This window comes from Labeo rohita, chromosome 11, assembly GCF_022985175.1.
Source record: "Labeo rohita strain BAU-BD-2019 chromosome 11, IGBB_LRoh.1.0, whole genome shotgun sequence".
In the NCBI taxonomy this organism is placed as follows: domain Eukaryota; kingdom Metazoa; phylum Chordata; class Actinopteri; order Cypriniformes; family Cyprinidae; genus Labeo; species Labeo rohita.
In genome coordinates this window covers 7,752,466-7,779,286 of record NC_066879.1, presented here as the reverse complement: position 1 = coordinate 7,779,286, position 26,821 = coordinate 7,752,466, and the positions used below count along the sequence as shown (strand labels likewise).

The 26,821-nt window shown below is 36.9% G+C and overlaps 1 protein-coding gene across 1 annotated transcript in view; it reads left to right on the top strand.

Moving 5' to 3' along the window:
- Positions 1-14,247: 14,247 nt before the first annotated feature.
- Positions 14,248-26,821, top strand: part of LOC127173048 (ephrin-A2) — a 157,954-nt gene continuing 145,380 nt past the window's right edge. Inside the window, exon 1 of the mRNA XM_051122669.1 lies at positions 14,248-15,132. Within this exon, the coding sequence (XP_050978626.1) occupies positions 14,993-15,132 (140 nt within the window). The 5' untranslated portion in view covers positions 14,248-14,992. The remainder of the gene's footprint in view (positions 15,133-26,821) is intronic.

The window sequence follows — 26,821 nt, the reverse complement described above, 5'->3', positions numbered from 1 at the left end:
CTTTTGGAAAACATTTTGCGTATGTATTATTTTTTTTTTTTAAATAAATGCCATTTGTTTGATATTTTGTTACGTAACAATAAAACTACTATATATATATATATATATATATATATATATTTAAAGGAATTTAGCATTACATCACTTGCTCACCAATGAATCCTCTGCAGTGAATGGGTGCCGTCAGAATGACAGTCCAAACAGCTGATTAAATCATCACAATAATCCACAAGTAATCCACACCACTCCATGTCACCAATTAACATCTTGTCAGTGAAAGTGAAAAGCTGCATGTTTGTATTAAACAAATCTATCAAGGCGTTTTTTAACTTTAAACCTTGGCTAAAATATAAGTATATAAATATACAATCATGGACTATATGACTATATGATTGACTATAGTCGTGTGGATTACTTATGGATTATTGTGATGTTTTTATCAGTTGTTTGGACTCTCATTTTTAGAGTCTTGGATGGCCTGAGGGTGAGTAAATATGTCAGAAAATTTTCCAAGTGTCCAAATACTTTTTGTGGTTACTGTATGCCTGAATATGTTTTTCATTCATCAAAACATCATGGCCTGACAAGCTTCCTTTGTTGCCAGGCATGTGCACATTTACAACTGGCCTATTTTGCATGTATCCAAGGCATAGATTAAAACTGGAATCGCTGGGCTGAATAACATTGTCAGTGGTCTTTAGTCCACTGATAGACTTAATCTGTGTCCGTACATGTGCATTATCAAGTGCTCTATTGATGGTATGATTATGCCAGTCAGAACTCAGCGGTGCATCTCTTATAGACTGTCCCAAATGGATCTCTCCTGGAGCGGAGCAGCTATTTCCATTATGCTACATTTGTATCTCACGCTATTATTGCTCAGATAGCACAGAAAGATGCAGTTCTGTTCAGGGTTTCTGTTACAGACCCTGATGGGTCTCCATTTACATTAATGGTCCCATTTTGCTGGATAAAAGCCTGCTCAGTTTGGCCTGTAGCTTCGAACGGCGGATCCTGGATCACTCGCTGTGTTTGCGAGGGCTGTAGAAAACACCTTTGCTTAATTTTTTAGCTGTGTTATTTTTGTGTTTATGCAAACAACTTGCACATAAAAAAGGGAATTGCATTTTATCCAACATAGAAGGTTTTTTGAGTCACATATACTAAGAAATTATTTTGAATCTATGTAAAAACATGTTAGACCATCAATATTTGTGCAAAATTTTGTCTAAACTAGTATTTTTTGTTTTTATCATAAATTATTTTACATTAAGATAATTTCACTATTCATTATTTATTCAGTGACGAAAATGTTCGAAACTGCACCTGTTTAAAATTTGGCACTGTGAAATTGGCAATATTGTGAATAAATACTCAAATTTGATTGGTGGTTCCTAGGCAGGGTTGCCAGGATTTCACAACTAACCCCGCCCAATTCTTTTTAAAACAAGCACAAAACTAGCCCAGTTACGTTCCGGGGGTAAAATGCATGTTTTCGATGCGGTTTACCAAGTAAAATTTGTATTCCAGAGGCTAACTATGTCACGTAATGATGCCGGAAGGAACGAAGGAGATGTAAGGAACTTACACAGGATAATTGGGAAAACACAGGTGCATTGAATCATAATCAAACTGAACAGGGACAGGAACATGACCAAATGAGGAGAAACAGGAACAGATACAGGGACAAAACAAGACAGAACAAGTCCATGATCCTGACATATCGCCCCCCTCCCGGAAGGTGCGTCCTTGCACCGTAGACAACAACAGAGGGAGGCATGAATGGAAACTTGGGAGGAGGTTCGGGAGGAGAATGATGAACAGAGTCCTAGGTTGAGAAGATGGAGGGAGGAGCCAAGGTGATGACAGGTGGGACCAGGGTGGACCAGACGGAGACAGGAGGGACTTGGAGCAGGAGGAGCCAGGTGGGACCCAGGCCACAGCCATGATGACGACCCATGGTGGAGCCAAAGGAGGAAGGAGCCATGGAGGAGGGCTGACGACTCCAGGGGGACAACAGATAACGGGGGAGCAGCCGATGAGCCAGGGTGACGAGGAGGAACCAGAGGGCCCGAGGTGGAACACGAGGCTCCGCTGACTGATGCGGAGGCGTGGGTCCAGGAGGCCATGGTGGAGCCGGAGCGACAGAGGACCAAGGTGGAGCTGGATGGATGGAGGAGCCTGACAGAGCCAGAGGGACAGAGTGCAGCCGGAGGAGTGGAGTCCTGAGGCGCAGAATGGTTAACACCAGACCAAGGCGGAGCCGGAGGGATGAGGGAGCCCGGTGGAGCCAGTGGACTGCCGGGCAACGGTGCAGAGGAGGGAGCTAGGACCCATGGTGGAGCCACTGGGTCAACGGGCTGAGGCAGAGTCCTGGACTCTGAGGCTGGAGGCGGAGACAGGGGATCCTCCAGCTGTATTGCAGATGGAGGGCTGAGGGTGAGCGGAGGGGCTGCCAGATGACAGTGGAGGAGGAGGCAGGAACGGGTGGGAGGGTGGGCATTTGTGAGCCTCTGGGCTGTCGGGGATGCCCTTGGGGATTGAAACCCTCTCTGGACAGGACTTATGAACAGAGACTCTTTTTGGGTTGAACTTGGAAACAGTCTTTCTCAGGGCTTGACTTGGAAACAGGAGACCTCTCAGGGCTTAACTTGGGAACAGGAGCCCCTTCTGGGCTAAACTCAGGAACGGGAGCTCCCTCTAGGCTGGACGTGGGAAGAGGGGTGAAAGAGGACTCCGAAGAACGAGGGAGGAGAGAGGGCAGGTCAGCATAAAAGTCTATTAGGTCTGCTTCTGCTCTCCTTGTACCCAGTACCCAGGTCCATTAAAAGCTCGCCTTCAGCCATGTTGCAGTGGGCGGAGTTCTCTCCGCGATCTCACTGGCCACGGCTTTCTCCCTTGCTACGGCCATGGTTGCCGGCTCGTGCATCTGGTCCGATGGTATGTGCAGCTCTGGCTCCTCAGCGATCCTCAGCTCTGTCACTCCTTGTGGCGATGGCTCAGCGGCCGTGGCGGGCTCTGGCTCACCGTTGTTGGTGGACTCAGGCTGATGGTGAGCTGGAAATACACAGGATAACTGGGGAAACACAGGTGCTTTGAATCATAATCAAACTAAGTGGGGACATGAACATGACCAAATAAGGAGAAACAGGAACAGATACAGGGGCAAAACAAGACAGAACAGGTCCATGGTCCTGACAAAATATCACATTATTGGGGTTGCTTCAACACGTGGCAACAGTGTTAAATTAGCCCAATTTAGCGGGAAAACCGCAAACTTGGCAACACTGTTCCTGGGCTATGAGCTGCAATAGATATTAAGTTAATAAGCAACCAGTTTGGGTTTTCAAAGATAATTTTTTTCCCTTGAATCCTAAATACAAGGTTATAAAACATGGCAGCTGTTAATTTCCCTCCCTGATCCTGATGCCTTGATTACTAATTTTCTCAACAAATCCATTTTTACGGTATATTGTTCAGCCATTCACAACATCTAGAGGATGTGAACTTCTGCAGATTCAGTGGTTTTTCCATTCGTCCCAAATCCTCAACACACACTTTGGTCCATTAGGACACACATGTGCTGGTAATGCTGTGTTTGGCAGTGTGTTTAGTATGTCATTTAGACTCATTTTTCCAGTATATGTCCGTCAACACATCAGCCTCTTTCATATAATTCCATAGCACGGATCTCTTTTACTGACTGAAGTTCATGTGAAACGTGTATGACCATAACCGTCTTTTGTGATCTCCTTTTCAATAACAGAAAGTGCCAGAGGGATCAAAATAACCACTCTGACCCTTCGTGACCCCAGCTGTGATGGCTTTAAGGCCTTCCGATGACCTTGAAACGATTTGCCAGTAGCTCTTCTTCTGGCTGATGGTGACAGAGTGCTGTACCACCACACAGTGCTGCGTAATCTAATAGCGGGGCCAGTGCTGGCCGGCCCACGCTTACCCTCCGCTCGCGCTCATATGAGGAGGGCTAATGTAATCTGTTCAAGCCGCTAGAATCAGCCAGTAATTAGATTTGTCTGTTCATGATGTGTATGCGGAGGACTGACTCATCTTTTCCTTGAATCTCTGCTGCACAGGAATGTGTCAAATTAACTCTCAGTTTGCCATTGAGCTTCTCAACTTAAGCAGCGGAACTGAAAAACAGGCTACTGTTAATTTTTTTTTTTAAAAGTGATGTGTCACTTTTGTGATTTTCCTCACTCTGTGATGTTTTTTGTGCTTTTGTTGCTCCACTGACCAGTCTTAATACACTTAAGATAGTTCACCCAAAAATTAAAATTCTGTCATTAATTACTCATCCTCATGTTGTTCCAAACCCGTAAGACCTTCATTCATCTTTGGAACACAAATCATGATATTTTTGATGAAATCCGAGAGCTTTCTGACTCTGCTACAGCAATGTAATTACCACAATCAAGGCCCAGAAAGGTAGTAAGGACATCGTTAAAATAGTCAGTGTGACATCAGTGGTTCAACCGTAATGTTATGAAGCTACGAGAATGCCTTTTGTGCACAAAGAAAGCAAAAATAACAAATTAATTCAACAATTTCTTCTCTTCTGTGTCAGTCTTTACCGTGTGTTCACGAGAGTAACACGACATAAAGTATTCTTGTAGATGAACGAAGGTCTTATGGGTTTGGAATAACATGAAGGAGAGTAATTAATGACAGAATTAATTTCTGTTCCACATTTTTGGGTGAACTTTCCCTTTGAGACCATGCATGATAAATAAAATATAACATTTCAGACATCATAACCTAAGTGATAGTGTATTTTTGAAGGCCAAAACCTGAAAACGAGCTAGCATTTTAGCACTTCCAGTTCCATCGTCCTGAAGTCGATGTTTTTTTTTTGGCCTTTTTCATGCGTATTAACAGGCAGGAAAGTAGAGAATGACAGGAAAGTGTTGGGTGGAAAGTTGGGAATGGGATTAAACAGGGACCACGAGTCGGGCCTCAAAAATAGTGCAGTTGCACTATATGTCAGTGTGCTAACAGCATCAACAGTCAATGTTTTTTTTTTAAAAGGATTTTTGGTGAAAAGCCTGAAATAAAGTTTGTGGTTAACATAAGCTCAAGATACTTATTGTCTCAAAATAGGTGATACCAAGAAGTTAAATCAGGGTCATTAAACATCATCATGCCAAATAGGTAAATTCAGCTCCTCGCTTGTATGCTTTCGAAGCCTTGTTGTGTTGATAATCACACTCTTTCAAACAATTCTAACTCAAACTTTCATGGAAAATTTTCTTTAAATAAAAACTGAAGGAGCTGTCGTAAGGTTGTGATGTTAAAGTCACACTTTTAAAAATAAAGGTGCTTTAAGAAAGGTTCTTCACAGCGATGCCATAGAAGAACCATTTTTGGTTCCACAAAGAACCATTCAGTCAAAGGTTCTTTAAAGAACCATCTCTTTCTTACCTTTTTATAATCTGAAGAAAGGTTCTTCAGATGTTAAAGGCTCTTTATGGAACCAAGGTTTTTCTATGGCATCATGAAGCACCTTTATTTTTAAGAGTGCATATGACAGTGATGTAGTTCATTTCTGCGTTCAGCTTTTTACTTCTAATTGTATTTAGGCTTCAAAATTCATACATTTTCTGTCAAAATGTTATCATGAAGAACAAATTGTGTTAGAATCATAAACATTTGTTGCTCACAGAACTTATTTTCAGCAATAAGCCACTGGAATGGTGGAAAAATCCTAAAGCCAATGGAAACATACTGTTGTATTTTCATCAAAGGAAATAATGGTAATATGAAGGGTAATATGAATTTTACACTACAAAAATGATTTAATATCTTTTTTTTTTTTTTTTTTTTTTTTTTTTTTAATTATTTTACCTGGGTATATGTGTAAATTAATATTAATGTATATTTAATGTTACCTATTCTTTGTCAATGTCATTCTTTGTCAATGTAATATTCTATGATTTATCATTTGATTAAAAATACACCACAAAAATGACAAATGTTTACTTTCATGAGCCATTGCATATTTGCAAGGTTGCATCAGGATAATAATAGCTTAAAACTTGCAGACGTCTGTATATTGCCCAAAATTACTTCTGGGATTTTTTAACAGTTTTATTTTTTCCTCAATATCAAAAACACATCTCTGGTGTAATTCCATATTTTCGAAGTACTTGCATTCTTGATTATTGTGCTGCACCTAAATTTGCATACTCTGTAGTACTTCTTTTGAATAAGTAATTACTTAATAGCAATTAAAATATTAAGTACAAATGTGTGTAATATGAATGTACTACATTCATCACGTTGTCGTGAAGAATCTCGCCGAAGTAGTGGGTCATACGGGGAATTTTTGCCTACTGTTTTATGAACATGCTACTCATCTTTTATCTGGTATAAAATAGGGAACACCCTAAAAATGCTAGGTGAAAAGCAACCCAGCACTGGGTGAAATATGGCTAAACTCAACAATAGGGTTGTTTTGACCCAGCGGTTGCGCAAAATGTTTAACCCAGCTGTCTGGGTAGTTTTATTTAACTCAACTATTGTTTATAAATTACTAGCTGGCTGGCTTAAAATGAACCCAAAAATAGGTTGGAAATTAAAAATAGACACATAATTACTAGAGGCGTCAGCAATAATCAAAAGGTGAACATTTATTAATAAGCAATTTTATTTTATTTATTTATTTTTTGGGCGTTTTTACATTTTTCATTGACAGGACAGTGGAGGTACAACAGGCGAGTGGGAGAGAAAGAGAGAGAGAGAAAGAGAGAGATTTGGACCAGGAAAGGTCCACGAGGCAGGATTCGATCTTGGGACACCCACAGCGACATATGTTAGGCTATCGGCAGCGACGTAGTAAGCACTTAAAAAATTTATTGGTTAATTAATATTTTATTAAACTTATTAATAAATGTTCACTTATTGAACATATTAACAAATGTTAATTTCCAACCTAATTTGAGTTAATTTTAAGCAAGAAATATAATATTTTAAGCAATAGCTGGGTTAAATAAAACTACCCAGAAAGTTTAGGTTAGGTTGTTTTTAACCCAGTAATTTTAGAGTGTATTGGTTAACAATCTGATTTACAGTAAAAGTGTATTTTACAGTGTTTGGAAGTTAAAAAACAAAACAAGCCACTTTATAATTTACAGTGAAAAAAGTAAATTGACATTCACAAAGTTCACTTTGTGACTCTTCACATTTGATGGTATTAGGTTTGTTCCTTCCTATTTTTTTTTTTTTCTAATCAGGTCATACATTAGGGTTTTATGTTACATCTTATGTGGTTAAATTAATATTTTGCATTATGTTAGTGTAAATGTTAGTGTTGGCATGATGGTGTTTTGTATTTTTTGTATATGTTCACCACCTATTTACTTCAGCTTATGGCAAAGCTACTTGCTTGCTTAGCCTTTACTTTATCACCTGTGTTTCTATGGTGGTTGTTGGTGTTTCATAAAAATTCAAAACTGATTTTGGTACTTCAGTAGGTTGGTATCACTTAATATATATATATATATTTTTTTCACTGTAAATTTAAGTTTAATATGTAAAACTCTCTCTATATATTTAAAGTAATGATCTGGCAACCACAGCTGCCGTTTTTACCGTAAATTTCACTTATTTAAATTGTATTTATTTATTTTCGTACAAGTTGAATTACAAAATTGGAAAGAAAATGAATTTAATTAATTTGGTAATTTAAATAAGTAATTTGTAAATAAATTGTAGGTATTTTATTATGCCATAGGGTATTGCTAACACTGGAATCTGATATTAGAAGGAAAGGCAACATTTTTCAGGCACAGCCAATTTGAAAAGAGATAATTCAGACCTTTTATGTTCCCTTGGTGACACCTGCAGGAGGCAACGTTTTTTTTGCAAGTGACATATTATAAATCACAAATTTCATTTACATTGTAGTAGATGTTTTGCCAGTGGGGTCTTGTCTTCGCCGAGCAACTTTGAGATGAATGGGAATGCTAACGGATAGCTTTCTCCGGGCATTATGAACCTGCTTGGCTTATGATGTGCTCCTGCAGTACCGCAAAACCTCAAAAGGGGGCGCACAACATCAGCAAAGATACTCGCAGGAGGCTGTAGGCGAGAGTCAGATTCAGGTTAACGTTTCAGTCATGATCAGATAATTAATGAAACCTAATAAGACACCGAGAATCCTTTCATTATGCTAAACAGAAGTCAAACAGATTGGATTGACTTCTAACTTTTTTAAGAAGTCACAGAGTACACCGCATGTTTACTTCGTCGAGTGAGAAACTAAAATGACCTCCGCTGTTATAAATTGCTCATAATCCACTGGAGATGCTCCAAATGTTATGATATTTGTCTGCATCATCGGAGTCTGTGTGTGGGTGCGTTTAAGTGTATGATTCAGTAATTTGATAGCACATCTGTCGATGCGCGATCTTTTTTAACTCACTGCCTTTAACGCACTTTCATGTGTGTTTAATTCGCCAATTAGTCTCAATGACTTCACGTGTTTTTAAAAGGATCTTTCCGAAGGTCTCAGCTTTTAAAAGGCTAAAGTAAGATAAACCCTAGGATATTAATTTCAGCATACTGGCTGGTCATGGAATCCGTATCTGCAGCACTTTTGTGCCAGCAGGCATTTAAAGTTTACAGCAGGGCTTCATATGGGACTTGATGACCTTCACAAACTGCATCAGAGGAGGCCTGACTCCAGCTGCAGAGACATTTCAAATTCAGCCATGTTCTGTGTTGGAGACATTTACTCTTACAAGGAGTAAGGGGCCCACGCTTTCTGTGGTTACATAGACCTTTCAAATGTTCAGGTCTTTAAAACTAGCGCAAGATGTTGTTTTTTAAGTCAAGAGTGTTGAAAGTGTACTGAGGGGTTGATAAAACGCAGTGCCTGCAGTTATGAATACTATGATTTCACTGATCTTTACATGCAAAACCAAATGTAAAGGATACAATTATATATATATATATATATATATATACATACACTACCGTTCAAAAGTTTGGGGTCAGTAAGACTTGTAATAGTCTTTAAAGAAGTCTCTTATGCTCATCAAGGCTGCATTTATTTGATTAAAAATATAGAAAAAAACAGTAATATTGTAATGTAGTAATGTTTTTTTTATTTTAACATACTTTAAAATAGAATTTATTCTATTTTATTGTATTTTATTATATTTTTTGGAACCTGTGATTTTTTTTTTTTTTCAGGATTCTTTCATGAATAACAAGTTTAAAAAGTACAGTGTTTATTCAAAATATAAATATTTTATAACAATGTAAATTATTTATTATTAGCTTTTAATAAACTTTTAATTATTAACTTAATATATCCTTGGTGAATAAAAGTATTAATTTCTTAAAAAAAAAAAAAAACAAAGAAACAATAAAAATGTACTGACCCCAAGCTTTTGAACGGTAGTGTATATACACAGTTTTACACGCTATAAAAAACAATTTGTTGAGTCAACTTAAAATAATTTGTAACCTGGCTGTCTTAAAAAAGCTCAGTCAACTCAAAAAAAGTTTATTCGACTTGAAATTTTAAATTTTACTAAGTGACTTAGATATTTGAGTTGAATCAACTTAAAATTTTAAGGCAGCTGGGTTACTTACCCATCTGTTAAGTTTAGCGAACACAAATATCTAAGTTGTTACTTAGTACAACTTAACATTTCAAGTTGAATAAACTTATTTTAGTTGACTGAACTTAAATTTTAAAGGCAGCAGGGTAACAAATTATTTTAAGCTGACTCAAATTCTGTTTATTTTTTACAGTGTGTGTGTATATATATATATATATTCACAATAGTGCTGTTTTTACTGTATTTTATTGTCAAATAAATGGAGCCATCTTTCAAAAAAACAAATAAAATAAAATATTTTTTTTTTAGATGAATACCAGATTACCAACTTAAAAATAACACCTCACCTCAAGGAAAACTCCTGAGAAAGAGTTTGTGTATTTCCGTTTGTTCTCTCTCTCAGCTTACAGAGTGCTCAAGTAAAGCTTTAGCTGCCGTCCGGCAAACGTACAGCTCCGTTTGAAGCTTTATTGGAAAGGTATGCTTGTTCCCTCAAGTATAGTTTTACACACACACAGCGGTTGCTGGCGTGTGCAGCCGATCTTTCAGGAAAGAAAAAACAGATGTGGCCTCTTGTCTCTGTTAGCCACATCTCTCTTCAGGCCAATATACATTTCCAAGCGACTGCTTTTAAGAAAGTGACCTATTACGCTGACAGATATATTTTTCAAACATTGTCCGGACTTGTCAAAGGATTTCCATGAGGTAGAGTAATTTGTTTGCGAACAGTTTATTAGCAGCAGCGGAAACATTTCCTCTCTGAGCGTCTATTAGGGCTTTCAGTGTATGAATATGACCGCTGATGGATCTTATGCAGCAATGATAAGAGAATGTCAGAATGAAACAAAGCCAAGTGAGGGAATCCAGCCATAGGGTCAACTCCAGTGAGTCACGCTGCCCTCTGCTGGCAAACACTTCATGTTAGGCCAAGGAATACTCACAGCACAATAGTAGTAAAAATAGTGTGAATCACATCTATTCTGGAAGTGTAACTAAACCGGGGTATATTTTATCTATCTATCTGTCTGTCTATCTGGGTCAGAAATTAACTTTTCCATTAAGAGGCAATATTTGCCCCCTGGAACTGATTTCCAGGGGCATTTCTTTCTTTCTTTCTTTCTTTCTTTCTTTCTTTCTTTTTTTTTTTTTTTTTTTTTTTTTTTTTTTACATGTGTAATCATCTTATTACTATAAAAGCAATATGTTGTCTTTAATGTCAAATACTTAAATGTCCCCAGTTACTTTAATCAATATTTTAAACTTGTCACTAACAACAGACTGTTGAAAATTGTATCTAAATTATACATGTAAAAAAACAGGAGCACACAAGGCTGCAATACTATGACAAAAATCATTATTGTAGATTGTTGCTCTTTATATTGTAATAATGATTACATGTCTATAGACAAACATGTCGGTCCGTGATTTTATAATTACTGAAGCTATGAAATTAATCTTTTATTTACATTGTATCCTCACTGTGTTGTTTATGATGAGGGAATTCGCAACATGATCTCATGGCAATACATATTTTACAAGTTCATTAATTCGTATGAATTCGTACAACCTCACTTGTATTAATTTGTACGATAAACATATATCGATCATACGTATTTTACGAGTTCCCCAATTTGTATGAATTTGTACGAATGACCTACACTGTAAAAAACAAAAAAGACAATTTGTTGAGTCAACTTTAAAAAATTTGTTACCCTGCTGCCTTAAAAAAGTCAATTCAAATAAATCTAGTCAACTTGAAATGTTAAGTTGTACTAAGTGACAACTTAGATATTCAAGTTGACTACACTAAAAAAAAATTGTTAAACTTAATCGCTGTGTTTGTGACCCGGCTGCCTTAAAATTGCAAGTTAAATCAACTCAAATATCTAAGTTGTCACTTAGTAAAACATTTCAAGTTGACTAAATATTTTTAAAGTTTTTTTTTAATACTGTACCCCTGACCCCGCCCCTAAACCTACCTGATACTGGGGTCTAGATAAATTGTACAAAATCGTAAGAGTGATTCGAATTCATATGAATTAGCCACCTTGTTAAAAAAATACAAATTATTCGTGAGATAGCATTGGAATTCGCAAGGGTGCACACTCATCAACAGCGCCACCGTTTTTAGCACAGACTAATCTAAGCGCCTCTGATTGGCCAGTGAATTGCTAAGTTCGACAGAAACGCATTTGATTGGTTATAAGGCTTAACACTGCACAAAACAGTGTGTGAAAGCAATGTGAGCGAATCTAAATGTAATTCAGTGAATTTGAGACTTTTCATTCATTTTCACATTTCATTTTAATAGCAACAGCCGTAATATGCTGTAATATTGATTTTTGCCACTTTGTCTTGAATTTATAGGGTATTTTTGTCTCTATCTGTCTGTCTATCTATCTATCTATCTATGTAATGTACTGTAAACACTACTGTGATCTTGCAATATTATCCCTTAATGATTTCTCATTTATTTTCACTATAATGTGTCTGTGTTAATAAAAACATAATAAAGTAAATCAAATAGAATTAAATTAACCATCTTCTCATCTTATTCAGAAAGGCACATGCTGTTTTTAATATCGGAAAAGGTGAGACATGATTCTGTTGTATTTTATAATAAGCAAGCTTGACTTTCTCTCTGCTAATATTTTGATTTTTTTTTTTTTTTTTTTTTTTTTTGACATGCATGAGTGTGATTTATCTTCCCTGTTGCTGTCTCCTCCTATAGCATCTGTATCTTGTTTAGGGTATAATCATTTCACAAACCCACTCCACAAGTCATTACGCACTCCACGCTCCATACATATATGCATAAAACCCCGAATCTTTAATATATGAGCACCATTAATCTCCGTACCATCTTTAAAAGCAGAATTAAACTTTCATTTGTATTTTTCTTTGCTATGTGTCCGTTGAGCCCCCAGCCTACTCTGCTGCTTAAATATTAATCAGTGCTGAATCACACATTGTGGAGTGACTCTCACTCGCTCTCGCTTTCTCTCTCTCTTTATATGCACATCCGTCTCTAGCAGTTTTACACTAAACACAGCAACAATCACCATCCCCCCCTCTTCTCTCATTTGATGATCTAGCATGGGTGACTGAGTGCTTACTGTGAGTTTACCATGTAGATTCACCGTCCTTGTACATCCTGGATCTGCATTCCTATCAACAACTCGTTTTTAGGGTTTGGCTTAGAGTTTAGTTTTAGGCTATTGGGTTGGACCTACAATTTCCTTCCGATTTGTGGTCAGTCATTAATTTTAGGGATAGGCTAAAGACTATGTTAATTTGATAGTAATATTATTCCAAGAACATGTCCTGCTTGGTCACCAAAAAAGAACAACAGCTCATATCATTCATATAAATCAGTAAGTAAGCAAGCAAGTAAATAAAAAAAAATGTTTTTTAAAGTTGTAAATAAACCAAAATATTATTGAAGTACATTTTAAAAAAAAAAAAAAAAAAAAAAATCAAATAAACACTATCAGTTTTTACTTGCCATTTCTTTGTACTATCTGTGAAAACAGTGTTTCAAAGAGTGGAAATAGTTTCAAAGTTAATCCTACATCATTTTTCTTTTTGTCTGTACTTTTGAAATATGTTACATATCTGGACAAAAGTAAAAATGTGCAGGTAAAATTAATTATATATAAAATTAATATATATATATATATATATATATATATATATATATGTAAATGAATGTAAATAATGCTAAACTGTTCATCGGTTATCTGTAAATTGTTGTAATTAATGACTTTAAAATGCAATGAATTAATGTAACTTTTTTTTTTAGAATTGTTTATTCTATAATTGTAATTTAGATTTTTTTTAAAGAAAAAATTTAAAAAGTATGGATCACATTCTTAGAATTTTCTGCATGATCCATCACAACTACTTATATTTATACTGTATATATATTTATAAGTATGTATATTATACATATATTTAGTTTTCCATTACAGTTTAGATTATCGATATATCTTAAGATAAAAACAGATTTTAATAGCTCAAACTGGTCAAAATACATTTTAAATTAAATTGACAAAGAATTATAATTCTAATTTCAATTGTATCCACCATTTTCTTCCCGTTAAAAAAATGTGGCTGCAGCCATTTGTAAATTTTATGGGTCTGACTTCCGGTCTCATCCATGTCCAGCTGTTTTTAGCTGTACAAAACTGCTTGTTTTGCTGCTTGATATTGCAAACTGATGTCTTACCATATTATTTTAATGTATTATCTTAAATATGAGCACACTGGTTTGTAGTACAAAAAATTTTACCGTTTACTGCACGTTATTCTTATTGCTAGCGGTTAATGAACCGGAAGTCTCACCCACAGACTTACTTCCGCGTTAAAGAATAAGGTGAATTTTTACGTAAAGTTCTGGTAAGGGCTGGCATTTTGTTTTTCCCATAAATCCACTAACAATTTTACATGACAATGCTCAGTTTAGAAACAACAACATTTTATCATGTCACACACCCACACAGCGACGTAATTATCATTCTTTATCTAATGCGAGCTGTAATTAAGTTTAATTTCATTTAATGGCCTTCTTAATGAGCAATATCTCCAAAGTTTGAGTGTGCAGGTCCAGGCGGTCCCTCTCGCCGAGCAGCTCCGCCCCGCAGTCGAGGACAGACAGCGAAGAGACCGAGACATGTGCGGAGAGAGAGACAGCGCGCTGTGGAGGCAGGACCGCTCGTCTTGAGGTAGGAAAGACAGAAAATGTCATTTCACACTTGTGCGAGCGACGGTCTGTGAGGAGCAGCAAGTTGTTCACTCGCTGGAGCGACATTTAAAGCGCCACCGCGTCAACTTTACGCGTGATGCGGCGTGTGGGGGTTCAGCATCGCGTCTGTGAGCGCGCCACGAACCCGCAACCGAGATAACTTTCACACGGCAGTTCGACGCGGAAGTGTTGGCTACTTTTTCCTCTCACTGACTGGTGATAAAGAAGAGCGACTCGCTTCAGGTGGCTTCAGAGAGAGGAGACGCACGGACCGCGCGCATGTGTGGAGTACCAGCAGGATTTTAGAGCAAGCGCGTTCGCCTGAATGGATGGTAACTATCCGGCCACTTTTTACGAGTCCGAGAAAAGTTTTTGAAAGCCACTGGAAGGAAGAATGGATGCGAAAAGCAAGCGGTATTGTAGTTTGACATGCAGCGCTTCTCTTTCCCCGATCGTCATGGAAACATCTCAAGCTATGGAGGTCGAGATGCTGGACGGATCCTCCGTGAGAAGTTCATTCGCTGAGCTTTGACTTTACTTTTATTCCTTCGCAGAAGAATGTGATGCATGTGAACGAGACTCACCCACACATGATCGTTCTTCTTAAACGCATCTCTTATTAACTGAGCTTGTGTATTTTCTCCCCGTTTGCGTTGACATTATGGACAAGAACTCTATTGCATATCAGATGGAGTTGACACTTTTCATGGTCGTCCTCCTGTTTTGGGTCACCGTGTGTGCGGATGACAGTAAGATCATTTCAGACCGGTATGCTGTGTACTGGAACAGCACGAATCCCAGGTAAGAAACACCTCACCACATCAGGGAGTGTGAGTCAAGCTTTAGCTGCTATTGCAGAGTCATGACTGGCAGGTTTTACCCGAGTTCTTTAAGACTACAATCAGGTCAAAGCTATTTTAAACGTTCCCTTTTTGAGGTCATTTTTTAGTTTGACCTCTTTATATAAATGTGCATTTTAATATACCCATATTTAAATTTTAAAACTTTACATTTAAAATTATACAAATATATAGGTGATTCAATTAGGGAAACTTTTGTGACCCACTCGAAAAAGAAGGCTTTTATAAACAACAATAATTTCATTTTTAAAGATTAAAATACAATTGTAACTTTTTATTGTCTCTTTAATGACTTTTTCCTAATTTTAAATAGTTTAAAATTATGTAAATATACTAAGTTAGTCTCATTTTCTACCTAGACATTTTAATTTCCACTTTGTAATAAAACGCACATTTTACGTTGGACTTTACCTTCAAGAATCTTAAAAAAAAATCAATTTTTGGAATTTACGTCAAAGATTCAACATCCTAATACTGTCATTACCATCTATAGAGAACAATTGAGTTTTTCTCTTAAAAGTTTCTTACTAATTATCATGCAGATAATTTTTTTTAAATATATTTATAAGTTTTAAAAAGTTTAATGGCAGTGTGTTTTGTGCTTACTCAACATTTCTCCACAAACTGAAAAATATCATTACCGTCACACATTATTCTATTATACTAAAATGGGCTATGCTCAGATATTTTTTGTGTTATATATTAAACATAATTTGGAAATTAGTCAAATGCAATTAATTGAAAAATCAAATATTTTATTTTACAAAAATAAATTTTGATCAGTTCTGGTGCAACTTACGTAAAGTCACTTAACTCAGTCCGAGACGTTCAAAGTCTTTTCTTTAAGCATTTCATGTGTGATTCCACACACGAAACAATGGCGATTTCAAACCACACACAAAAAGGCCTCAACCGGGCACTGTTTAAACAACTTGTGTGTCCCATTTGAAAGTACTTATAGTGCTTCTCACAAAATCAGCCTCTCTGTGAGTACATTGTAACTTTATGGCCTCATTTATTGCACGCTTACTGTTTGACACTTGGTGTCTGTTATGAGTTACTGAAGGCTGTATGCTTATATGCCTTTGGTCTGCATGGTTGATAATCACCCAAAATATGCTAATGAATGCATATCTAGTCAGTTATTTTGTTTTCCGTTCTTTCATCATGGATGTTCCCGAGGTGGGATCAGTACTCGAAGACTTTTCGTTTCATATCACCATATGGTTTAAATAGTCTAAGATGAAGCGCCCCTTTCCGAACACCCCAGCACCCCTCATCAGACCACTCTCAGAGGCCGTTTCTGGCAGAGGACGGGGCTTTGTGTAACCACACAGTCAAACTAATACATTACACGCCACAGTTTTAACCAATGTGAGTAATTATTAAGAATCCACAGATGTTTGGTCACATCAGTAGTCCTGTGAAGAATATAAAAAGTTTTTTGAGTTTTACGTTTGTCGCTTTTTGTATCTTTGAATGGAATGGTTTTATAAAAAAATAGACTGGAGGTTAGAAGGAATCAGGAGATAATTTTAGTTGCGTACCTTGATTCCCCCCCCCAAGTTTATATTAATGGAAGCTTCTGGTACTGAGTGTATAAAAGTTTTTTTTTTTTTAAGAAAGAGACTGAACGTAGTTTTAGTTTTTGAAATGTTAATGGGCTTATGCATTATGTAGAATAACTTACAAAAATATATGTATATTTTATAAATATATTAGACCTATCCACGTCCCAGAAAAGCCAAATTCATTCTCAAATCTAAAGAACAAAGGTAAAAAAAAGTTTTCTGTTCCCATATTCCGTGCGCCCTTAGACTCATATAATTAAAAGGCTGATTACGACACGTCTGAATAATTTTTTCTCTATTTTTCCACCTGTAAGTTTGTGTCTGCTGTGTTATGTCAGGGCAGTGAAATGTTTGTTCAGCTAAACTGAGATGGGTCTTCCCTCTGTGTGTGTGTGAGAGAGAGAGAGCTCAGGGAAAAGGCATCTCTATTATTAGGCTGCAGAGTGTTTTAACCCATGCTATCGATTTTACCGGTCCGCCTGTAGATCTGTGAGATACACGTATCAGATCTTCCAAGTTTGGATTGTCAGAAACCCAGAGCAGATGTGCAGTGTAGCTCTATGGTTTGGGCTTGGTTGTTTGAAACTGAAATTAGAGATCGCAGGCTTCATTGTGATCTGTGGTTTTCCAGCGCGCCACCATAAAAGCCAGCGGTTCTGTCTGGTGTGGTTTGAATCAGGCCTCGACTGTTTGAGGCTGTTACGTGGCTCAATTAGGAGTGTGAGACTGAAATGACTTGTGCTAAATGACCCCAATCAGAGCATAAATAAATACACTGAAATACATTTCTGCTGGGTGCGAGTTGAGGCCGGAGGTGTCGGTTTAACCCTTGTGGCTTTACGGTGAGGTCCACAAGGAGGCTGGTGACTTAGAAGGAGCAGTTAGGGTGAAAAGTGAGTGGTACGCCATCATGCAGCACTTTCGGACGGTTTCAGAACGGAGCTGTTTGTGATTTTTTTTTTTTTTTTTTCAAGTTATGTTAAGTTTAGATTATTTAGCAGACGCTCTTATCTGTAGGGATTTAGATTTTAATATCAATTTTATTTTAATTAAATTAATTTTTTAATTAAAAAATATATTTTTAATTAAATTATTTAAAATTATCTAAAGACAAATTTTTTTTTTCATGATGGATAAAGATTTTTCCGCACGCCTCTCTTTTAACATCCTGTTATGATATCCGTACAAGATGTTTTTTTTCCCATTATAATAAGAAACAATTGCAGTCGAAACTTCAAGCTTCTTGAAGGGAAACTTTCCTCTTTGCATGGTTTTATTTTGCTGTCATCGTGTAATTGGTTCCTCAAGGTTATGAGGGATGTCTGGTGTCAGAGGACTGCTGTATGAGGGCAAGACACAGATATGCCTGTATGGATCCACATGGATTTTATTCTCTTAGGGTCATTAACCTCTATTGTGATTAGAATGCATGAAATTAATGACTTCAAGCTTGACCTTGGCTGCTCGTGTCAAACTTCAGCTCCTGTAGGTGGCATCGCACCATGTTCTGCCCCAGTTTACGGATTTGTCCGCCATTTTGTGAACCCTCACACTTGCCTCTGGAATATGGTGCAAGAAATGGAGTATGGGGTTAATGCAGTCATACTATGAGAACTTATCAGGAATTGTTTTTTTTTGCTATTCACTAACTTATTTTGTGGGTTTATCACCTTTTAGGTAGCGTTTTAATATTTATGTAGTTTAGTGTCAAACAGTCCATGTGCTAAATGTACTTAAATATTTAATTTACTGACAAATTGTTGCTTAAACAATAGTTTTGTATCAAAAAGTGTGCTGAATTATTTTTATCTATTTGCTTTCTTTCTATGGCAAGTCACACACACTTGTACCAAGTGCCCAGTTTATTGTGCCTGACGTTAATTGATTTTTCTGTTTTAAGCAGCACTTAGAGTTCAGTCAGCTTCCACGTCTTTGTTTGTGCGTTCCTTCCGTACGCCGGTTTATAATTCATTTCAGGCAGCTGGAGGGTGGCAATTTACAGTCTACTTTCATCCACACAGAAATACCTCAAATTTCACAATGCATGACCGAGTGTTTCTTCTGCTAGGACTGTGACCTGCCGTCCTGCGGGTCGAGGGAACAATTTTGCCTCTTTGTAGCAAAACACTCTGAGAGAAAACCCATTCCGACCGGCGAATCGCCAATCCATCCCGTGACTTATTGCAACTTTAGCATGAGATCGCCGTTTTGTTTGGCGGCTTAATCAAATTAACTCATCCATTAAAGTGTATAAATATAATCATTGTTTTTTCCCCCAACGACCCTCGTCCATTAATACGCCGTTACTACAGTGAGGGAAAGCACTTAAACTGACAGCGCTCCGGGCGCAGTGAATTCGTTAGTTTGGAAATCAGATTACAGTGGGAATGGTGGTCAGCTGTGTCCACTTGCTAAAACAACAGTGCATCTTTTAAGATGGGCGCACGCAGTCACGCATCCTGCTTGGTTTCTATGAGATTACAGGCTACTTCTGTTAGGGAACTGTAGGGAGAAATTCAGTTACTGAGGTCTTCAGGTCAGCGGTTGTTATAGCTATAATGCTTCCATTCTGTTTACAGCTGGACTTCAGATTCATCTGCTAATGATTATCAATGACAGGATGTTTGATGAAACCTTTTTTCTCTCTAAATACGTGGACCGTAAAGGGAACGGAGCCCTCGCCTCACAGTGAATAATGTAAATGATCCAACGCCATATTGCATAATAACGCAATTAAAGATTAAACAAAAAACGGGCGTATGAAAGAAATTTTGTAATCAGTAATCTAAGTTCAAAGTTGCGTTGGTTCATCGGAGTAGTTTGTCTTTGTACGGATAATCAAAGTTGCATTACCACAGGTTGAAATAAACTGTCCCGCTGTGTCAGTCACTGAATGGTGGGAAACGGTTGTGCTTCTCTAAATTTGTATTGCAGGAGTAACATAACCCTCTCCGCCATTATCTGCACTGTCCTGCCCCCCATCCTGCGACAAAATGACGGCTCAGAGTATTTGCACTTTCTATCAAAACACTTTTGTGCACAACCAGACAGTAAAGAGTAAATTCAAAGTTGGTGTTTATTAAAGCGTGTTTGTTTTTTTGTCTTAAAGCTGTAAATCTGGAGTCGTTTCCGTTGCTGCAAAACACTTGGTAGTGTTATACGTTTGTTTTTTAGGGGTTTGAGGTTTTTTCTTTAATCTGCTTTTAAAAAAGTTTTGAATCACTCAGTTTAGTCAGTACGCAGTACTGCAAGCAGCCAAAATGCTTTCTGTACAGGCGCCATGACAGTTCGTTTTCACGCTTTCGTGCGGCCGACACAAACCAGAATTCATTCGCAGGACCTTACAAGGCACCTTATCACCCCTGCGTCCTCACCTCTTTGTGTGACGGTTTATTTTCGTCTGTTTTTATACCCGGCAACAGCCCCAATCACAACGTCACCCTGCCTTCTGTATTACTCATAAATTTTAATGCCTGACCCACATTCACATAGCACATTGGCAGTCACGTGCATCCAGGGAGCTCAAACTTGATTTGAGGTAGGTGCTCGTTCACGGGTGGATCTTTCTCCCGACGGAGAGAAAACGGATGATTTCGAAGCAGGTTTAAATATCAAATCTGAAGACTGGGTGTTTGTTAAATGTCTTCTTGTTGTGCTTTTGTCCAGGTGCCATTGAGTTCTCGGTCAAGTTAGCTCGGGACGCTCCTCTCTCTCAGGACCAAGGCCTTTCTCATTTAGTCTACAGTATTTATGAGGCACAGAGTGCCGGGAAGCTCTCCCTCGAATGGGATTGTGCGTTTTTAAGTGAAGTGAGATGCTGTCTTTATCATCAAACTACTTTCTCTTTTTCTATTGTGGAGCAAATTAGCTTTTTATTTATTTATTTTTAATAAAAAATAATTTATTGCTTTTATATAAAAAAAATGTATATGTCATTCACGCTAGGTAATTACTGTTTTTTTTTTTTTTCCAAGTTATTTTTAAGATGCCAAACATCACATTGTTTAATGTGCTCATTAAACAAACACCGCTATTTTAATTCGTCTGGAAGTGTAGTTTAGTTCTGTTGACCCACATAAAGTCGGCTCATTATGTCCATCCACAAACTCCTCATTTCTCTCCTCGAGTGAGTTTTATTTGGAAATACACTCAGCTCTCTGCTAAAAAAAATTGAGGGCGATTTTATGTCTCAATCCTAATTTGTGAAAAGGTTTGTACAAAGCCCGTTTGTACAGGAGGTTTATATTTTAGAATGCTTAAAAAGCCTGACTTTAATCATCGGTACTGTAGCTGGAAATTAAAATCATGTGCTATACGCATTATATAGTAGCAGAAAGAGAATTATGAAAAATATGTAACAGTCCCATACATTCTCTGTAAAAAAAAATAAAAATAAATTTGGCCAGTGTCGAACTGGGAATTTTATACACAACTAATTTTACTTCTAAATGATTATAGGGCCTTAAAATAGTCTAATAAAACAAGTATTTTGAAAGTTAGAATTGCACTTTGATTGTCGTGTCATTATGTGGACTATTCAGGGCACCGTTTGAAAGCTTTACAGATTGAGTATGCTGCTGTTTTCGATTGAGTTTCTAACAGATTTTCAGGTTCAAAATAGACTTTAAATCAACATGCTCCTGAGATCATATTTCTTAATCGCTCTCAGGGATGAGATCATTTGAAGTTTCGAAATGTTTTTGAGGGCATTAGGTGTCAGATGTACACAGTCTGAATAGAGCAGTGCCGGTTAGAAAACTTTTCTAATATTCTGTGCATTATTATTTGTTTTTCAGATGTGTTTTTTTTATTTGAATGATAGATTAAAATAATTGTCTCATTTTGCCGCATTGATAAGTAACATTATGACAGCAATCGCTGGCAAAATGACAGTAACAAAATAGATTTGTGAAATGCATATGCTGTCCATAGTGAAAAATAAATATCCTAAAATGAATTTAAAATACATGTATTTCAAGTATGCTACAAATACATTTACATATTATGTACTTAATAAAAACATCCTGCAATGGTATTTTTAGTATTCTAAACTGGTATATTTAATTGGAACAACTCATTTTGTACTTAATTCACTTGTGCAGAAGTAGTGCTGAAGTCCGACCAAAGATATACTTAGGTACACTTTAAATATCTTGCATTTAAAGACCAATATTATTTAAAGATCATACAATCCTCATCAATAGCGACATTAAAACACATTTAGGCTTAATATTAAGAAATGTGCATTGTGCACAAGTAGTACTCCAAATAAAGTTTAATTACAATTTTTATATAAGTAAGGCTAGAGCGATATGAACTACACTAAATATAAAATAAATGCATTTTAAATCTATTAGTTTTTTACTAGAGGTACAATAAAACATTACATTTATATTTAGAGCAAAATGAAAAGAAATGTATAAAATATTTACTTTGAAATACTTAAAATAATGCAGATCTCATTCAAATCCAGATTAATATTTACAATTATGAATAGCGATTTAATGGTTTTTAACGTTATTTTAATTCTAAAAAGTTTCACGTAGGACGTTTGACGTAAAAGCGGAAAATATATATTCTAAATATATATTGTTATTTGGTTATTTATTATTCACTAGGTGAAAAAAGTGCACTTCCATAATGTACTGAAAGTGCTCTATTTTCACGCGCTTAATATTTAGTACATTATATACTAAAAATGATTCTACAGTACTTCTTTAGATAATCTTAAGAACATCTAAGTGTACTTAAATGTGCTATTTTGAGACACCATGAGCTAAAATGTGTTTTTAACACTATCTCTGCATTAAAAAATGTATTTAGTTCCCACTTGTAGTACACTCGAGTGTACTAGTGTATGATGCCTCAAGTGTACTACAAGTGGTAACTAAATACTACATTTTTTAAATAGAGAGATGGTATGTTAAAAGCATATTTTAGTTCATATATAGCACAGTTTAGTACACTTAAGATTATCTTAAGACGTACTAAAAAATATTTTTTTAGTATATTAAGCACAAAATTAGTGGGTAAAAATAAAGCACAGTTTTTTTTTTTATCTGGGTCAGCGGGTAAAAAATTACTCAAATCTTTTACTGAACGATGAATATCATTAAATTGTAAATTGTATAACTACATGGATTTTGGCAAAACTCGGTATGTCTCAACTGTTTAAAAGTTGCATGAGTAATTAATTCGATCCTGCAGTCACCCAGGTGACATATCTGTTTTGAAAAAACATTTTATTTAGTCTTGTCTGCATGTGACGCAATCTCCCTGTAGCCGAATTAGTGCTGATGTGTTCAGTTGATTCACCTGTTTTCACTTTGCAAATGTCTCTTTTCACCAACGTGGGTGTAAAGCCACTGAACACATGGTTCTGTCTTCAAGCGAGAAGGAGGAGCTGCTCGCACATCTCGGTAGGGCTTGACCTTCAAATAACTCGACATTTCTAAAGGAAAAGAATAGGAGAGCATGTGAGAAGTGGAACATTGCCTTCTTAGTCATCTGGGAGTTTTCTCTCTTGAACTGCAGATACGTCAAACCTGTCATTCTTGCAGAACCAGAGAAAATCCCTGTTATGCAGGAGGTGTTGGCAGAGCAGGGACTAAGGTTTGGGACCAATCCATAAGGGAAAAAAAGCAGATCTTTACTCTGAATACCTGCTGCATGCCCACTGCCGGGGTTAGTGGGACAGTTTTTGAAATGCATGACTGTATCACCTCATGCATGCTGTCCATGGACGGCAAACCATGCGGTTTGATGAACTCGGCCTACGTCTGCTGGCTTAGACGTGCTGTAGCTATACTTTGCATAGACAGATCCTGCTCAGTATGTACTTGAAGCTGAATTTACCATTTTTGGTGATACTTTGCAGTTGTGTTTTTGCTATAAAATAAGATAAACGTTAAATAAACAGTATGGTCGTGTAAAATCCAATTTTTTATTTTTGTTTCGTATCGTTTTAATTTAGTTCGTTTTTTTTTCTTTGTTTAGTTTGTTTTTTAGTTTCTGATTTTGTTTAGTTTTGTTTTCAGCATAGACTTCGGGATTTCAGGAATCATAAGAGGGAAAAATCATCCTGCGCAATAGTAAATCTGAATCTTTTATTTCACACAATTAACATTGCTATTATAATTAGACATACATTAACACTGCATATTGTTTACTGTCAAATGTAGGCGGCTGTCTACAGTGATGTTCAATAATTGTATGTGTTGCTGAGTATATAGATTTATGGAGATATTATGGTATTACTGAATCCACATCAGGTTTAATTCTTTTTGTTGGTGCAATTTATGATCGACTGATTTGATTATAAGAGCAAGTCATATTTTAGACATTCCAATGTAGATTATATTTACCGTTTTATGGTGGTATTTTTTTATGTTTATGCATTTAAGTTCAGAAATGCAGCTCAATGGACAACATAAACTAATGAAAACATAACATCTAATTGTAGATGCTTTTAAAATGTTGCATAGTGCGTTTGGAGAGAAAGTTCAAGAAGCAGAACAATTTCAGAAGTTGCTTTTAGTGACAAACTGTTGTTTTCTTAGTCTCGGTCAGGCGCAGGAGTGGACAAGCAGGTCGGTTTCAGAGCCCCTTTTTCGCCCCCAGCACAAAGCCAGTCACGCCTCTGACTGAAAAAACAGTGGCATTTTAGTCCTCTGATGACAGGGTTGTGTGAGAGAGACTGTGGTGGAGATCTGCAGAAGGAATCGATCATTAATGACAAAACTATGAAATAAAGTTAGCGTTAGTGCGCAAGCTTATTTGCCAACCCGACGTTTACAAGTTATAATGGAGATTACGCTTTTTACACCAGTGAATATTTTTTACAGTAGGTTTATTTTTATTAATTTCGGCACAGGCGTACACCCTAAAGTTTCGCTTTTTAGGATAAAATGGACCTTGTGGTAAAAGCAGCTGTTGTGAAAAAAATATTGTGCACAAAAATATTATTTGACTTGCAACATCTACAGATCCAAATTACGCGACGCATACACTAATACGCTAATAAAATAAAATAAACTTTCCCTTCCAACACGTATGTTTGTTACACCTGTATGTTACAGTGAGGATCTGTTTTCCCAGCTTGTTTGTGAAAAGCAAAGAGACACAGAAAAGTACAGAGAGAGTGTGTGCGGTGCACACTGTTCATGGTGCATGATGGGTATGATGATTGAGCTGTGTGCGGGCGGCACCGCGTATGCCCGAAACGGCCTCAAAAATGCCTCAGCTGCCTCCAAATGTAGGTTACTGTGACAGGCAAGCAAAAAATCAAATTCTCGCAAGCCTGCGGTGAAGCTATGAGACCCTTGGCCCATGCGTTTTAATGTAAGGAATGTTTTTTTTTTTTTTAAGAAAAAAAAAATTGTCCTAGAAAATCTGTGAGTAGTGTTGCTAAATATTAAAAGTGTTGAAGTGCAATTGATAAAGCATTTCAAGTGCTGTTTTGTTGCATCTGTAGGAATGTGGGGCCCAAGGCTGTAGTATGCGGACAATTGTGTTTTAGTCATATTTTTTTTTTATACACCACTCGAAATAAATAGTGAATTCGGCTTCAGTAGGTCAGTATGTTCAGTGCTGAAAATAAGCGTCACACAAAACCCCACTGACAACCTCATACAAAAGCTTGAGAAGTACTTACCTTGCACATTTCCACGCCATATACACTACGCTATTTGGCTAAGCCCGGCGCAGGTGTGATCACGGATTGATGTCTCACCTTTAGCGCTGCGAACGAGCCAGCTGCTGATCGGGACACAGGAAGATTACCTGGGCTGTGTTGTGAGTTTAAACAGGATTAGCCATTTCAACTCAGGTGCTATGCTAACAGGATTAGGCCTATAGACTCTCTTCACTGTGCCGTTCCAGCGTCCAATTGTAGTCCAAAACAAAGGTACTTTTGACACACCACACGTTATTGTTGTCGACAAACATTTGGCCCCACGTATAGTGTTTGTTTTTTGAAGGTTAAATAGTATTCATTTTAATATGCTAGTAAGGCATTTACACTTACATTCACATAGCGTCTCTGAGGCGCTATTAAAACAAATTCTGTTTGTTTGTGAGTTTCGACCAGCCTGGCATAGCAACAGCGGCTTAACCAATGGGTGAGTTCAGGGGCGGAGTTATATGTTATTCCGACAAATCAGAGACAAGGGTAACTTGTTTGAAAACAGTTGTTATTTTCTGGAAATGTATTCTGTTTAGTGATGATAGTTTCAGTTTTAACATACCGTAAACAACAGTATATTAGTTTTTAATTTAACCGAATATGTTCTTTGAAAGTTTTGATGTGCTTTGATGACGTGAATGTTTACCGGGTGTGTTTGGACTTGTCTTAGTGAACGAGACAGTTTCTAAGCGCCGTTCTCCGCTCACATGATGTTCTGGTTATGATTATCGCATGCATCATGTTCTGTGTGACAAGGGTTGATGACGACTCGCAGGACTTTGGTCTGTTCAAGGCCAAACAGAGAGAAAATCCCAAGAGGGATGTGTTTTTAATCCAAGGATTTTGCCTTGAGAAGCCAAACTCCTCCAGAGGGCTTTGAGGTTCCTACAGAATTCCTCGGCTCCTCAGCCACATCTCATGGGGGAGGAAAGAAACTGCATGTCTGCTGATAAAGAAAGATCATTGTTGGAAATTAATTTTTGTGTGATTTTTTTTTTATTTTTTTTTTTTTTTTTTGAAGTCTGGAATGAAATGCATTCATGAAACATGTAGCCAAAAACTCATCAGTATTGGATAAATTTCGCAAAGGGTTTTTATTATTATTATTATTAAAATATGAAACAGTTATTTGTTCTGATCAACCATTGTCACAAATCTTATGTAATTATGAATAATGGCTACGCTATTTTCATCACTCTGCTGATGATTATGTAGCATTTGATGGATTTGTGAAAGTAATGTTTGATTTTTTTTTTTTTTTTTTTTACACTATAAAAGTACACTGTGCTTTTTTGGCTACATAAGCGCTGCGTAACCATTTTTTAGTATTGTATTTTATTATATTTTTCCAGCCACCACGTGGGAACTATTCACTT